Source organism: Chinchilla lanigera, unplaced genomic scaffold (assembly GCF_000276665.1).
Source record: "Chinchilla lanigera isolate Chin_1 unplaced genomic scaffold, ChiLan1.0 scaffold00045, whole genome shotgun sequence".
In the NCBI taxonomy this organism is placed as follows: Eukaryota; Metazoa; Chordata; class Mammalia; order Rodentia; family Chinchillidae; genus Chinchilla; species Chinchilla lanigera.
This window is the reverse complement of record NW_004955446.1, coordinates 11030237-11044033: the sequence shown is the minus strand read 5'-3', so window position 1 is coordinate 11044033 and position 13797 is coordinate 11030237. Positions and strand designations below refer to the sequence as shown.

At 36.6% G+C, this 13797-nt stretch overlaps 1 protein-coding gene across 2 annotated transcripts in view; it reads left to right on the top strand.

Moving 5' to 3' along the window:
* Window positions 1-13797, top strand: part of Map3k1 (mitogen-activated protein kinase kinase kinase 1, E3 ubiquitin protein ligase) — a 68046-nt gene that overhangs the window by 46103 nt on the left and 8146 nt on the right. For both annotated transcript variants that reach the window (XM_005392684.2, XM_013518442.1), the window contains exons 7-15: window positions 3858-3979; window positions 4584-4665; window positions 4771-4954; window positions 6353-6631; window positions 8706-8827; window positions 11027-11118; window positions 11369-11558; window positions 11861-13142; window positions 13496-13648. In XM_005392684.2, the coding sequence (XP_005392741.1) occupies window positions 3858-3979; window positions 4584-4665; window positions 4771-4954; window positions 6353-6631; window positions 8706-8827; window positions 11027-11118; window positions 11369-11558; window positions 11861-13142; window positions 13496-13648 (2506 nt within the window). The remainder of the gene's footprint in view (window positions 1-3857; window positions 3980-4583; window positions 4666-4770; window positions 4955-6352; window positions 6632-8705; window positions 8828-11026; window positions 11119-11368; window positions 11559-11860; window positions 13143-13495; window positions 13649-13797) is intronic.

Sequence of the window (13797 nt, the reverse complement as noted above, 5' to 3'; positions counted from 1 at the left end):
ACGCTGCCTCTGTGACAGGCAAACAGTACACTATTAGGTACTACTAGAAGTGACTTGTTTCACTTAAATGTAGTGTTACTCTATACTGACCAAAGTTAATCAATAGATAATATATGTAAATGAAGGATCTTGGCTGGGTTTTAGTACCACTTTACTTACAAAAGTAGGCCACAGGTTGAGTTGTTCCTTTGCACTCTGCTGTCTATACTCAAGAGATTTTACTTCTGAAAAAATTACCAAAATGAAAATCTGAAGTGTCAAAAGAGTTGCACAAAGATGTTTGTATTGGTTTCCCAATATGTAAAAATAAGAAAATAGCTCAGATATCAACAGTAAGTGAACATTTAAACAGAATCTATCTAGTCAGTGGAAAAGTATGCTACATTAAAAATTACATATTATATGGTAGAAGCAACCCAAGTGTCCATCAAAGGATGAACAGTGTGAAATACATAAAATGGAATGTCATTCAGCCATAAAAAGGAAGTTCTGATATGTGATACAACATGAATGAACCCTGAGGACATTATACTCGGTGAAATAAGGCAGACAGAAAAAGACAGATACTACATGACTCCAGTCATATGAGGTATTTAGTCAGAATCACAGAGACAAAGTGTGGAATGATGTTGCCCGAGGCTAAGGCGAGGAGAGCATGGGGAGTTACTGTTTAGTGGGTAAATAATTTTAGTTTTACAAGATGAAAAAGAATTCTGGAGATGGTGGTAATGATGGTTATACAGCTTGAATGTATTTAGTACTACTAAAGTGTACTCTTAAAAATGATTACGATTGTAAATTCTATGTTAAATATGCTTTACCACAGCAAAAAAATTTAAAAGTTATATGTATGAAGAGTTTAATGACAAGTAGAATTTTATAATAAAATTTTTGAGTGTGAAGCCATCTGAACGATTTTACAAAATACGTAGATAGAAAAAAGATGGAGCTCACTGTGATATATATATACTTATATTCATTAAAAAGGCATGTAAATAATAAACACAGTATAGTATAATCTGTAATCTCAACACTCAGGAGACTGAGGCAGGAGGATCACTGTTCAAGGCTAACTTGGGCTATAGAGTGAGTTCAAGGCCAGCCTTAATTACATTGCAAGGCCCTGTCTCAAAACAAACACATAAATAATAAATTGCACATGTAGTTTGACTAAATTATGGGACTTCGTTTTTTGTCTTTTAAATAAGCTAATTTTGATATAATTGTAGTTGAAACAATTGGTTGACCTTGGATATTTTGCCGTTAATATTTCCTAGATCGTTATGTAAATCACTTCTGTAATGTTGCTGTTGCTGTTGTTTTGATCCGAAAGCACACTTACTATCACAGCTTCCCCACACTTGTAGTAGATTCACAATTATGAAAACAGAGCAGGGAAATAGGGATGAAGAGAGACTAGTGAGTGTCCTTGTGCCTCACAGTTATATGACTTTGCTGGCCTGTTCAGCTTTTAGGAAGTTTCCTGTACACTGGAGGAATTAGTTATTTTGATGTTAATCACTTAGACCTATCTTTCAGAATTACAGCTTCAGTTCATAGAAGTGCAGTACTGGGCTCAGGGGAAAGCTTCAGCTTAGCAGAGACTTCATTTTGTAGGAGTAGGTAGGCTGTGGCATATTTTTCTCAAGTAAAAGTCTAATGATAGGTCTGTCACAGACCAGCTTTATGACTTGGAGCAGCTCTCAGGGGGCCTTGTGTTTAGGCTGAAATGGAATATTGTTAGTTTTAAAAGCCATCACATACAAGTTCAAACAGAAACACTTATAAAATAGAGAAAAGTATAGTCTCTAGTCTGACTGCATAGAAAATAACTGCTGTTAACAGTTTAGTGTAACTTTTTAAAATTATGAAAAACAAGGAAATAAAACTTGTTGCATCTGTACTTAAGTGCATGCGCACACACAAACACACACACAGATACACACACACATTCCTCATCTTTTTTTAAACAAATATAAAGTCATGCTACCTAATTGGGTAATTTGGTCTGCAGCTTGCTTTTTTGTGAGACAAGGGACTGAACTCAGGGCCTTTGCACTGAGCTACACTCCCAGCTCTTTTTTTATTTTTAATTTTGAGACAATCTCACTAACTCACCAAGTTGACCAGGCAGGGCTCAAGCTTTCTGTCTTTCTGCTCAGCCTTCCAGAATTCTGGTGCAGCTTGCTTTTATTTTTATTTTATACATCAATAACATTTTCCCAAGCTAGTACAAACATACACACACCTTTTTTTTAAATTTTTTTTTCATGGCTTATAAGATTGTTGAAACACCACAGTTTTGCCATTGCCTTAATTAATGGATATTAAGTATACCTTTAAAGTTTTTTGTTTGCCTATTAAAGGCAATGGTTTTTTCTGTTTTTATTTGCATACTTATAATATTTCTGTAAGATAGCAGCCTAGAAAGTAGAATTTTTAGGTCATGGATCTATACATGTATTATTTTAAAGATTACTAACAAAGTTAGCTTCTAGAAATTTGAGGGTTTATTCCTATCACAAATATATGTGAAAACCTGTTTTTCAGACCAAATTACCCATTTAGGTAGCATGACTTTGTATTTGTTTAAAAAAAGATGAAAAGTATGTGTGCACTTAAGTACAGAATGCAAGAAGAGTTTTATTTCCTTGTTTTTCATAATTTTACAAAGTTACATTAAACTGTTAAACAGTTATTTTGTGCCCAGACTAGAGACTATACTTTTCTCTATTTTGTGTTTCTGTTTGAACTTGTATGTGATGGCTTTTAAAACTAATAATATTCCATTTCAGCCTAAACACAAGGCCCTGTGAGAGCTGCTCCAAGTCATTAGCAGGATCAGATGTTACCAGATTGCTTAGTTTTTCTAATAAGAATATGCCCCCCCAAAATAGTTGTGGTTTCATTAAATTTAATAACCTTTTTTCATGTTTATTAGCTGTCATTTTTTATTTTAATTGTCTTTTTTCTTGTCCATTTTCCTATTGAATTATCTTTATTTTTCTTACTAATTATTGAGAAGTGCCTTGTGTATTAAGAATATTCACATATATACAATAAAATCGCCCACTTTCTGTTGTAGTTGCCACATTGTACCATAAATGGAATCATTTTGTACATGTCAGGAGTCTAGCATGTTGTCTGGTTTTTTTTTACCCTATAATATTTTATAGGGTGACCGTCTCTCTGGATCTCTTCATTCCTTTTCAAAGGTTCCTAGTGTCTGGTGTAGCATAATTCTAAGTTTCTTTTTGATGTTCATTTGGTGGTTTTGATTTTTGTTTTTTTGCATTATGTAAAATTAACATTCACATACACCTAACTATATTTTTGTCTCTTTTTGTATTTGTAGGATTCTAGGAGAAGGGTTGTACATGTTTAAAATGTGATGTGTGTTTCTAGATTGTTTCTAAGAAAATTGGACCAGTTTGTACTGTGACCAGTCCAAATTTAGGATGCGGAATAGGTGAACTCTAAGGTCCCAGTACTTGAAAGTTTGAAACTGGTACCATGTAGTGTATTTGTCCATAGTCAAACCTTATTCAGAAGATACAGTGACAGAATCTTAGGGATACTGATGCTTTTGTGCAGATTTTAGTTCATGTGTTGTATTCATATTAAAAACAGGTTAACTTAGACACACAGCCTGTAAATACACATGTATGTGAATCTGATTTGGAACCACTGTCTATTAAGAGAAATAAATATCCTTCAAATAGTTAATAGAAGATCTTCTCAAACAAGAATTTCTACGTGAGGTGTCCATATTCTAAAGAAGCTTTGTAATTCTAATTAGCATACACTATCCTGTTATGTTATTTTATATTTAGTACTTTCCTTTTTCTTCTTTGTAGCATAAAAGATGAAGAGGAACAAATGTGTCCCATATGTTTACTGGGCATGCTTGATGAAGAAAGTCTTACGGTGTGTGAAGATGGCTGCAGGAACAAGCTGCACCACCACTGCATGTCCATCTGTAGGTGGCTCCATTTCTTCCTGTGCTATTCAATACAGTTGCTCCATAACTAACAGAGTGTTTTTGGAGGGAGGGTTAGCATAGTTTATGGGGAGATTGGTAAAAGCAGGGAAAAAGGGCTATTATTCAAGCCCTATGTAGTTTTCAACAAATTGGAGCTTGGGATGTATGAGGAGATGATCTGTGTGAGCAGAGACAATGCAGGTTAGTATGATTCACATGGAAGTAGAAAGAGTGAACAGTTAGAAAGATGTCCTGCCTGGAATGTATTCATGGTGAGAAGAGGGTGAAAAGGCCTGGGGAGAGCTTTATAGAGAGGAGAGTAGCAAAGCAAGACTGGCAGTGATCTTACCAGGTAATAGTGGGAAAGAACACTTGAACAGATAGTAAAGTGTGTCACATTATAACCAATAGAATACAGTATTGCTTGCAAAAGTACAGTTGTACATTGGAACAGTTGCACATGAGGTATTTGCTTTCAGATAATCTATCAGATTATTGTTTGAGCTTCTTCCATATAAATCATGGCCATTATAAACAATTATGACATATATGTGTTTGATGTTAAACATTTACAGTTGTATTTTTTTCTTTAATTTTACAGGGGCAGAAGAATGTAGAAGAAATAGAGAACCTTTAATATGTCCTCTTTGTAGGTCTAAGTGGAGATCCCATGATTTCTACAGGTAGTCATTTTGAATTAATGACTTGCAAATTTAATAAAAAAGATGTTCTTAAAGTGTGTTTTAAATCTATTAACGTTTCTTAACAAGTTTTGTTATTTTTCATAGCCACGAGTTGTCAAGTCCTGTAGATTCCCCATCTTCCCTGAGAGCTGCACAGCAGCAAACCACACAGCAGCAGCCTCTGGCTGGGTCACAGAGAAGGCACCAAGAGAGCAACTTCAACCTGACTCACTATGGCACTCAGCAGATCCCGCCTGCATATAAAGATTTAGCTGAGCCGTGGATTCAGGTAAGTAGCTTTATTCTTCGTATCTCAGACATTAGTAGACCAGTTAATGTGTGTGTCCCTTTTCCTCAGTTTTTTATAGCTTAAGAAAATAGTTTTGCTCACCTCTGTCGTGACTCTTAGTCCATTCACATTTTTTATTTTTGGTATTAATATTTTGCTCCTTTAAAAGTGTAAGGCCTGGGCCAGAGGTATAGCTCAGCAGCACAGCCCATGTCTGGCAAGTGCAAGGTCCTGAGTTTGATTCCAGTACCCCCCTCAAAAAAAGTGTAAGGCCCCAGACCAAACAATGTCTCCAGTAGACAATAATGAAGTAAAACAATTATTTTTGATAATCTGTCAAATTCCATTGATCAATAGATGTTCATTAAGCTTCTGTATCATTAGAATTTGATTCTTTTATGTGACCATTATAACCCTATAGCTTTGGGGTTCTCTCTTCTCTGTATGTTAACAACCCATTAAGAATCCAGTAGAATCCACAAAATAAGCACATCTTAATGCTTTTATCTAGTTCACTAATGGTATTTAACATAGGCCCTTACCTACTCATTCAGGAGCCCTCAGAGAATTCTGAAGTTGATTCTTAGCTACTAGATACCCTTCTTTCAAGAACACAGTTTGTTTGCTTAAGCTACAGCTTGGACTAGACTGACTATACAGTCAGACCTCAGTTCTTGACTGCTTTGAAACTTGTTGAATTTTGTACTCAGTGCATTTTGATGTCCCAGTCATCATTGTTTGATACTCAAAACACAAGCTAGAACTTGTCAGTGCCAATTGCTTGATGATTCACTACCCTTTTAACTAAAACAGTTTGCTTTTGTTTTGTCATGGTTTGTTTTTGAGACAGGGTCTCCCTGTCCAGGCTAACCTTGAACACACTCTGTAGCACAGGCTGGCCTCGAACTCTCAGTAGTCCTCAACTTCCTAAGTACTAGGATTATTAGCATCTGCCCCGACACCAGGCCTTCTCAGTGTGTTTTGAAGCCTTCACTGTAGTGCCTTTCTTGACTTGGCTCTTTTTGAAACCTTGGTCAGTTTTTTCTCTGTAAATTACCCTAATATATATATATAAGGAGCTCACAGTTGTTTCTGGATTGGATGGTTATTTTTGGCAAATATGAGGGACATAGGCATAAAATGTATGTGTATATATATATATATCATCAAGTTAGTGGAGTTTACTCTTAATTTTCCTTGAGATAATAAATGTTAATGACTGATAATTACCAGTTAGACTTATGTGTAAAATTCTGCTAACGATTTTTAAGTGGCTGAACATATTTGAAATTGAATAGTAAAGAATTAAATGACTAATTTTTCTTTAATAATTAAAAATTGTGCTTAGTATACTCTGGGTTTATTAGCTTTTCTTCTCATTATGTTTGTTTGATATAGGTGTTTGGAATGGAACTCGTTGGCTGCTTATTTTCTAGAAACTGGAATGTAAGAGAGATGGCCCTCAGGCGGCTTTCCCACGATGTCAGTGGGGCCTTGCTGTTGGCAAATGGGGAGAGCACTGGAAACTCTGGGGGCAGTGGTGCAAGCAGCCCAAGTGCTGGAGCCACCAGTGGGTCCTCCCAGACCAGCATCTCAGGAGACGTGGTCGAGGCGTGCTGCAGCGTCTTGTCAATGGTCTGTGCTGACCCTGTCTACAAAGTATACGTTGCTGCTTTAGTAAGTAGCTCTATTCCATTAACCGTATCATTACGTGGTTTCCTTCTTGTGGTTTGTTAGTGTTTTTAAGATAAAATAAAGCTACTTTACTTAATGTAATTTTGGAAAGTCCAAATTTTATTCTTACTCCACAATCCCAGGAAATTGCATTTTCCCATTTAATCTAATCATTTCAGTTTTACTGACTTTAGTCTGTTCACGTTTTCTTATATACTGTTTACTTCCCTCAAGTATCAATGTGACACTATTCATATATTTCCTTGAAGAGTATTTCTCATATGACCAAGCTAAAAATGTTTTACAGGATAGAAAAGTGATCTGTTATTTGATTTTTTAGAACTTGATATTAGTAGACATTAAGGATTTATTTATTTATTTATCTATTTTTATTTTAAAGAGAATAATAAGAAAAGAACAATAGCAAAATACCAACAATGTAGGCAGAAACAAAACAAAGCAGAAACAATAAAAATGATGCAGGGTTTCATAACAAAATGATAGGAATTAATAGTGGTTGTTATATTACATATTGTTACCTTCAACAGAGTTGCTCAGATTACCAAATGTAAGAATGCAAGATTGACCTAACCATTAAAGAGAATAAAAAATAAAAACAAAAATATTAGAAATGATACAGTTTCACTAGACAAGATAGCATGAATTCACCAGTGGTTGTTACATTGCATTTTGTTGTCTTCAAATTAGTTGTTCAAATTATCAGATATAAGCATGCAAAATTGGTCAAAAAAAATGAAGCATTAACTGTTCATTTCAATAAAACATTAGAGCCAGGTGTGGTGGCGCATGCCTGTAATCCCAGCACTCGGGAGGCTTAGGCGGGAGGATCGTTGCAAGTTCAAGGGCAGCCTGGGCTATAAAATCAGCTCAAGGCCAGTCTGAACTGTATAGCGAGAACTTGTCTCAAAAAGACAAAAAAAAAAATTATTCATCAGCAGTACAGTTATCCCAGCTATGAAGATTTATTTTTAGTAAACATTTTGCTTGACTTTTAATAAATATTATATGGAAGGGTCCATGGTATAGACACTGAGTTGTTTTTCCAGATTAACTTGTTGGGAGTTGTCTCTCATGAGTGGGAGAAAGTAACAAGGAGGTAATTTTAGAGACTGACTAGACCTTCTCCAATGTGAGCATGTATATCTTTAGACCATATTTTTTTGGTACCGGGAATTGAACTCAGGACCTTGTGCTTACCAGGCAGGCACTTGTGCCACTGAGCTATATCCCTGGCCCTAGCCCATTGTTGACAACCTCAGTACTAGTGTCACTGCCCAGAAACGACTTGTGGGAATGGGGGGCCACTAGGGGTGCTGTTCTGTGTGCACTAGTATGTTTAGCAGCATCTACAGCTTCTTTTAGATATCAGTCCCAAACCTCCCCTTCATCCTTGTACCCCCTTACCTGAAGTCATGACAGCCAAGAATGTCTGTAGACATTGTAGGACCTCAAAAGTGCCCCCAGGTCAAAATCATTGCTTGAAAGTAATTCTTACATAGTCTGTTTTAAAAACTGAGTCACCAAGCTACCCTCACAATCTTTTTTCAAATCCACTCTCTCCCAGTTTTTTCTAGTTAATCTTATTGCAAATAAAGCAGGATGGTTATGAATATCGGTTTTGGGTCAGAGTTGAGTGATCTCATAATTTATCAAGTATTCCAACTGGAATAATGTACTAGTTAAACTAGGACTAGTCTAGGCAATCTGAACATATGGTGGGCTAGGTGGACCAGATTCAAATTCTAGTTTTCCCTGCAATATGACTTTAATAAAGTTACTTAACTACAATTAAACTTTAGTTTGTTCACTTATACAATAATACTTACCTGTTACATTTGAAATTATATTTTAGAGAACCTCTAATTATAGTGCCTAGCACATTATAAGACATTGAATATATAGCACCTCTCTGTTTATTAAATACCACTTTGATTAATACCACTTTAGATTATAATCTGTTCTCATTTTTTTTGGTTGTTCACGTTGTCTCAGATTGGACATTGCCTCTGATGCTTTTTAAAGGTAACTAAACTGACCTTCAGTTTTTTCTCTTCAGAAAACATTGAGAGCCATGCTGGTATATACTCCTTGCCACAGTTTAGCAGAAAGAATCAAACTTCAGAGACTGCTCAGGCCAGTTGTAGACACCATCTTGGTCAAGTGTGCAGATGCCAATAGGTAAGGCCATGTCAGAGCGCTGCTTCACACCGTCCTGTATTGAAAGTGCCCAGCACTATACTTCACATCTAAATGCATAGTTGATGCGTTTTATTAAATGTGGCTTTATTTTTTTCTAATATGAGATTTGAAGTTAAAATACAGAACTTGGAGCACTTAAGAACTAGGGAAAGGAACTAATGCCAAGCAAAAATCAGACTAACAAACTGCGTGGAAGAGCATGTAATTGTATTGTGCTTGGTTCTCTTAAATGACATACATAATATGAAGTCCAGTTGATAAAAATAGCTTAATAGCCATAAGAAGTAATTTTAACATTGCAACATCTGTTACTTCTGCTTGTGCCTTATTACCAAAAAGAACCCCATTCTCATTGTTTTCAGTTTTACAACATTTTTTAAATTCTTTAAAGTTTTCCTATCCGGTAATGTCCTTAAAATTGATAAGAAACAAAAACAGTCTTAACTGGGGAGAAAAATATGAAATAGAGAAGTATGAGGTATAGCACAAACCATACTTTCTTAGAGGAGTGGTTCTCTCTTTTTGTTGTTGTTCTTTTTGAGACAGAGTCTCACTATGCAGTTCAGGCTGGCCTTAAACTCACAGCAATCCTCCTGCCTCAGCCTTCTGAGTGCTGGGATTACAGGTGTGTGCCACCACACCCAGCCTGTGGTTCTCTTGACTTTCTCCTTCCATAGAGAAAGATGAAAAGATCATTTTTCCTTTAATAAGCACATCTACAGTTAATAGTTGTTTGGTAGTCCCTATCTCTTTACATTTCAGCCACTCTTCATCAGCAAGAAGCAGTCTTTGCTGTTAAAACCATTCAGCGCTCTCTCAAGCCAATCTTCCTTTTCCTCCCTAAGCCATGAGTTAGTGTGCAAAGGGTCTCAAAAATTTAGATACCTCGGTTTGACTACTTTCTGATCTCATTAAACCTACTTTTTGCTTCCATATTTTTTCTTTACCTAAGTCTATAGATCAAAAATATTGGAGATTTTCCAGTTGTATAGAGAAAACATTGGTTAAGGCTGGGCATGGTGACACATGCCTGTAATCCCAGCACTCAGGAGGCTGAGGCAGGAGGATCATTGCAAATTCGAGACCAGCCTGGGCTACAAAGTGAGCTCAAAGCCAGCCTGAACTGCATAGCGAGACCCTGTATCAAAAAAAAAGAGAAAACATTGGCAGCAATTTATAAAATATATAGGAAAAATCATGTCACTTTTCAGTTAGAGAATAATTAATTTCCTGAGAACGTCAGTGTTTTTATGGTATTTGTTCTATCACCCACTTTCTGAAATTCTAAAGTTAGATTGTTTACCTGGTGGCTTGAATGATTGAAACTGTAAGAAACCCAGTAAAGAGATTTTATAAACTTGGAACTCATTCGGAATAACTTAAGAGAATGTAAGCATTTTGGATGACAGAGTTTTGTTTTTAATTCAGAAGATTCTTACTGAAAGTTCAGAAATAAAGTCAGAATCTGCTTTTTGTTTTAACAATAATGAAAGTAAGCCTTTTATCCAATTTCATGTTTAAATCACTGCTTGCTCCCCAAGAGCCAGTCCAGAAGATTCTATATTTAACACAGAAATTTATGGATTTATACTTAATAATAAATATTATTTATAATGATGTTGTTAAACTATGAAGAAGTACCTCTCATTGCTGAGACGAAAGGGAAAGGGAAAGATTTATTGTAACTTAGTTTGCAGAGGTTTCAATTCCTAGTCAGCTGGCTCCAAAGCAGGGAGTGTGGCAGAGAGGCAGCACAGAGGAGAAACAGTTCACGGTGAGCAGAAGGCATTAAAGCAACGAAGTATTGAAGCAGCAGCAAGTGACAGCAGCAATCCTCTTGCTGTCCTTTACATTCCGTGCAGGTTACACCCCTTAAAGTGGGCAGCACTCACAAGATGGGCCTTTCCTTTATCCACACCCAGAACTATGCCAAACCAGTCAGTGGACTAATTTAGCAATTGCACACCCTTAATCCCAGCTTTACACATTCTAATCCATGCCTCTGAAAAGCCCTACCTATGACCGAATGAGGCTTTGGAGAGACATCTAGACAGAGTCCATAACAACTCCTGAAAACATTATTTTTCTACCTTCTCAAAAGGCTTTATGTTGTCGCTGTGATATCAATGTATATTTTATCCTATAACCAGAATTAATGTTGACTTCTTTCATTTTTAGCCGCACAAGTCAGCTGTCCATATCCACACTGTTGGAATTGTGCAGAGGTCAAGCAGGAGAGTTGGCAGTTGGTAGAGAAATACTTAAAGCTGGTAATAACTTTTTACATAAAATTTACATAGCATCTTTTGTCATTTTCGTTAGGCTATTTAGTATCGTAATCTCATGGGACAGTTACAGGATTTTGAAGTAATTTTGTAAATTGATTCAGCTGTGGTTAGAAATATGAATTACTGTAGTCTTAAAACTAATATAATCCAGAGAATATTTATTGTTGACCTTGCACCATTTTATCATCTTTTTAGATTTTATTTTGAAATCATTTTTACTTTTCTTTTATAGGATCCATTGGTATTGGTGGTGTTGATTATGTCTTAAATTGTATTCTTGGAAATCAAATTGAGTCAAACAACTGGCAAGAACTCCTCGGTCGCCTTTGTCTTATAGATAGACTATTGTTGGAATTTCCTGCTGAATTTTATCCTCATATTGTCAGTACTGATGTTTCACAAGCTGAGCCTGTTGAAATCAGGTGATTTTTTTTGTTTTGGAAATATATTCTTCCTACTCACCCCACATCCTCTTAAAGAACATGTTTTAGATTTATAAAAGACTCAGAAATGAAAGAGCATAGATAAATTACTAATACCTTAATAACTGATTGGCATAGAAACGTGAAGTCTGTACTACTTAATTAAAAATGTGTAGATCGTTTATACAAAACGCTTTTTGAAATGTAAAGCATTGAAGTCTAAAAATTTTACCTTTTTAAAATATACATACATCTTTCAGTAATTTGAAGTTGCTAGTAATTGAATGTTTTTTTATTTTCAGGTATAAAAAGCTGCTGTCGCTCTTAACCTTTGCTTTGCAGTCCATTGATAATTCCCACTCAATGGTTGGCAAACTCTCTCGAAGAATATACTTGAGTTCTGCGAGAATGGTGACTGCAGTACCCCATGTGTTTTCCAAACTGCTAGAAATGCTGAGTGTTTCCAGCTCCACTCACTTCACCAGGATGCGTCGGCGTTTGATGGCTATTGCAGACGAAGTGGAAATCGCCGAGGCCATCCACCTGGGCACAGAAGATATTTCAGATGGTCCACAAGACAGTTTTTCACAGAAATCTGCCCATAATGGCTATCCAGAAGCCACAGAGGACAGTTCCCTGGAGCACACAGTCCATTTAGACAAAACTGGAAAAGGATTATGTGCTACAAAAGTGTACGACAGTTCAGAGGACATTTCTGACAGACTGGCCAGCATTTCAGTAGGACTTCCTAGTTCAGCAACAACAGAGCAACCAAAGCCAATGGTTCAAACAAAAGGTAGACCCCACAGTCAGTGTTTGAACTCCTCTCTTTTATCTCATCATTCCCAGCAAACATTCCCAGCCTTGTCATCCCCTTCTTCATCTGCCCCATCTGTACCAGCTGGCTCTGTAACAGATGTCTCCAAGCATAGACCTCAGGGGTTCATTCCCTGCAAAATACCTTCTGCATCTCCTCAAACACAGCGCAAGTTTTCTCTACAATTCCAGAGAAACTGTTCTGAAAACAAAGACTCAGACAAACTTTCCCCTATCTTCACTCAGTCTAGACCCTTGCCCTCCAGCAATATACATAGGCCAAAGCCATCTCGACCTAGCCCAGGTAATGCAAGTAAACAGGGAGATGCCTCAAAAAGTAGCATGACACTTGATCTGAACAGTTCTTCCAAGTGTGATGACAGCTTTGGCAGTAGCAGCAGCAGTGGTAACGCGGTTATACCCAGTGATGAGACAGTGTTCACCCCAGTAGAGGAGAAATGCAGATTAGATGTCAATACAGAGCTTAACTCCAGTATCGAGGACCTTCTTGAAGCATCTATGCCTTCAAGTGACACAACAGTCACTTTTAAGTCAGAAGTTGCTGTTCTCTCTCCTGAAAAGGCTGAAAATGATGATACCTACAAAGATGATGTGAATCATAATCAGAAGTGCAAAGAAAAGATGGAAGCTGAAGAAGAAGAAGCTTTAGCAATTGCCATGGCAATGTCAGCATCTCAGGATGCCCTCCCCATAGTTCCTCAGCTACAGGTTGAAAATGGAGAAGATATCATCATTATTCAACAGGATGTGAGTATAGTCTTTAAGAGTTAGAATTTCCCTGAACCATGCGAAGACAGACCTAATTCACAAATGCTGCTTTCAGACAAAATATTCATTGCAAGCAGGTTTTTCTTGTGATTAATTACATAGCAGTAACGTTTGTGTCTTTTAAACAGCAATATTCCTGGCCTATTTCAAAGACATTTCTGATTGATTGTATAATAATGATTAGTTACCAACATATCCCTTTCAGAGGTCTAGTTTATAATGTGGTTTAAGAAACCAGATTAAACACAAGAGTAATATTTTGCCAGGCTAATTTCACAAAATCTTGCTTTTTTAATTTAACAGTAAAAAGATTGCTTTCATTTAATATGTAGACACCAGAGACTCTACCAGGACATACCAAAGCAAAACAGCCTTACAGAGAAGACACTGAATGGCTGAAGGGCCAGCAAATAGGCCTTGGGGCGTTTTCTTCTTGTTATCAAGCACAGGATGTGGGAACCGGAACTTTAATGGCTGTTAAACAGGTAAATGAGTACACAGGGGAAATTAATTCAAATTATAAAATGAAGCATGCGTAAATAAAAAGCATAAAGGATATGGCCGTATACTTACATACTTTTATTCTTTTGAGAAGCCTAAGTTTCAAAGTAGATTTTGCCAGAGTACCACCAAA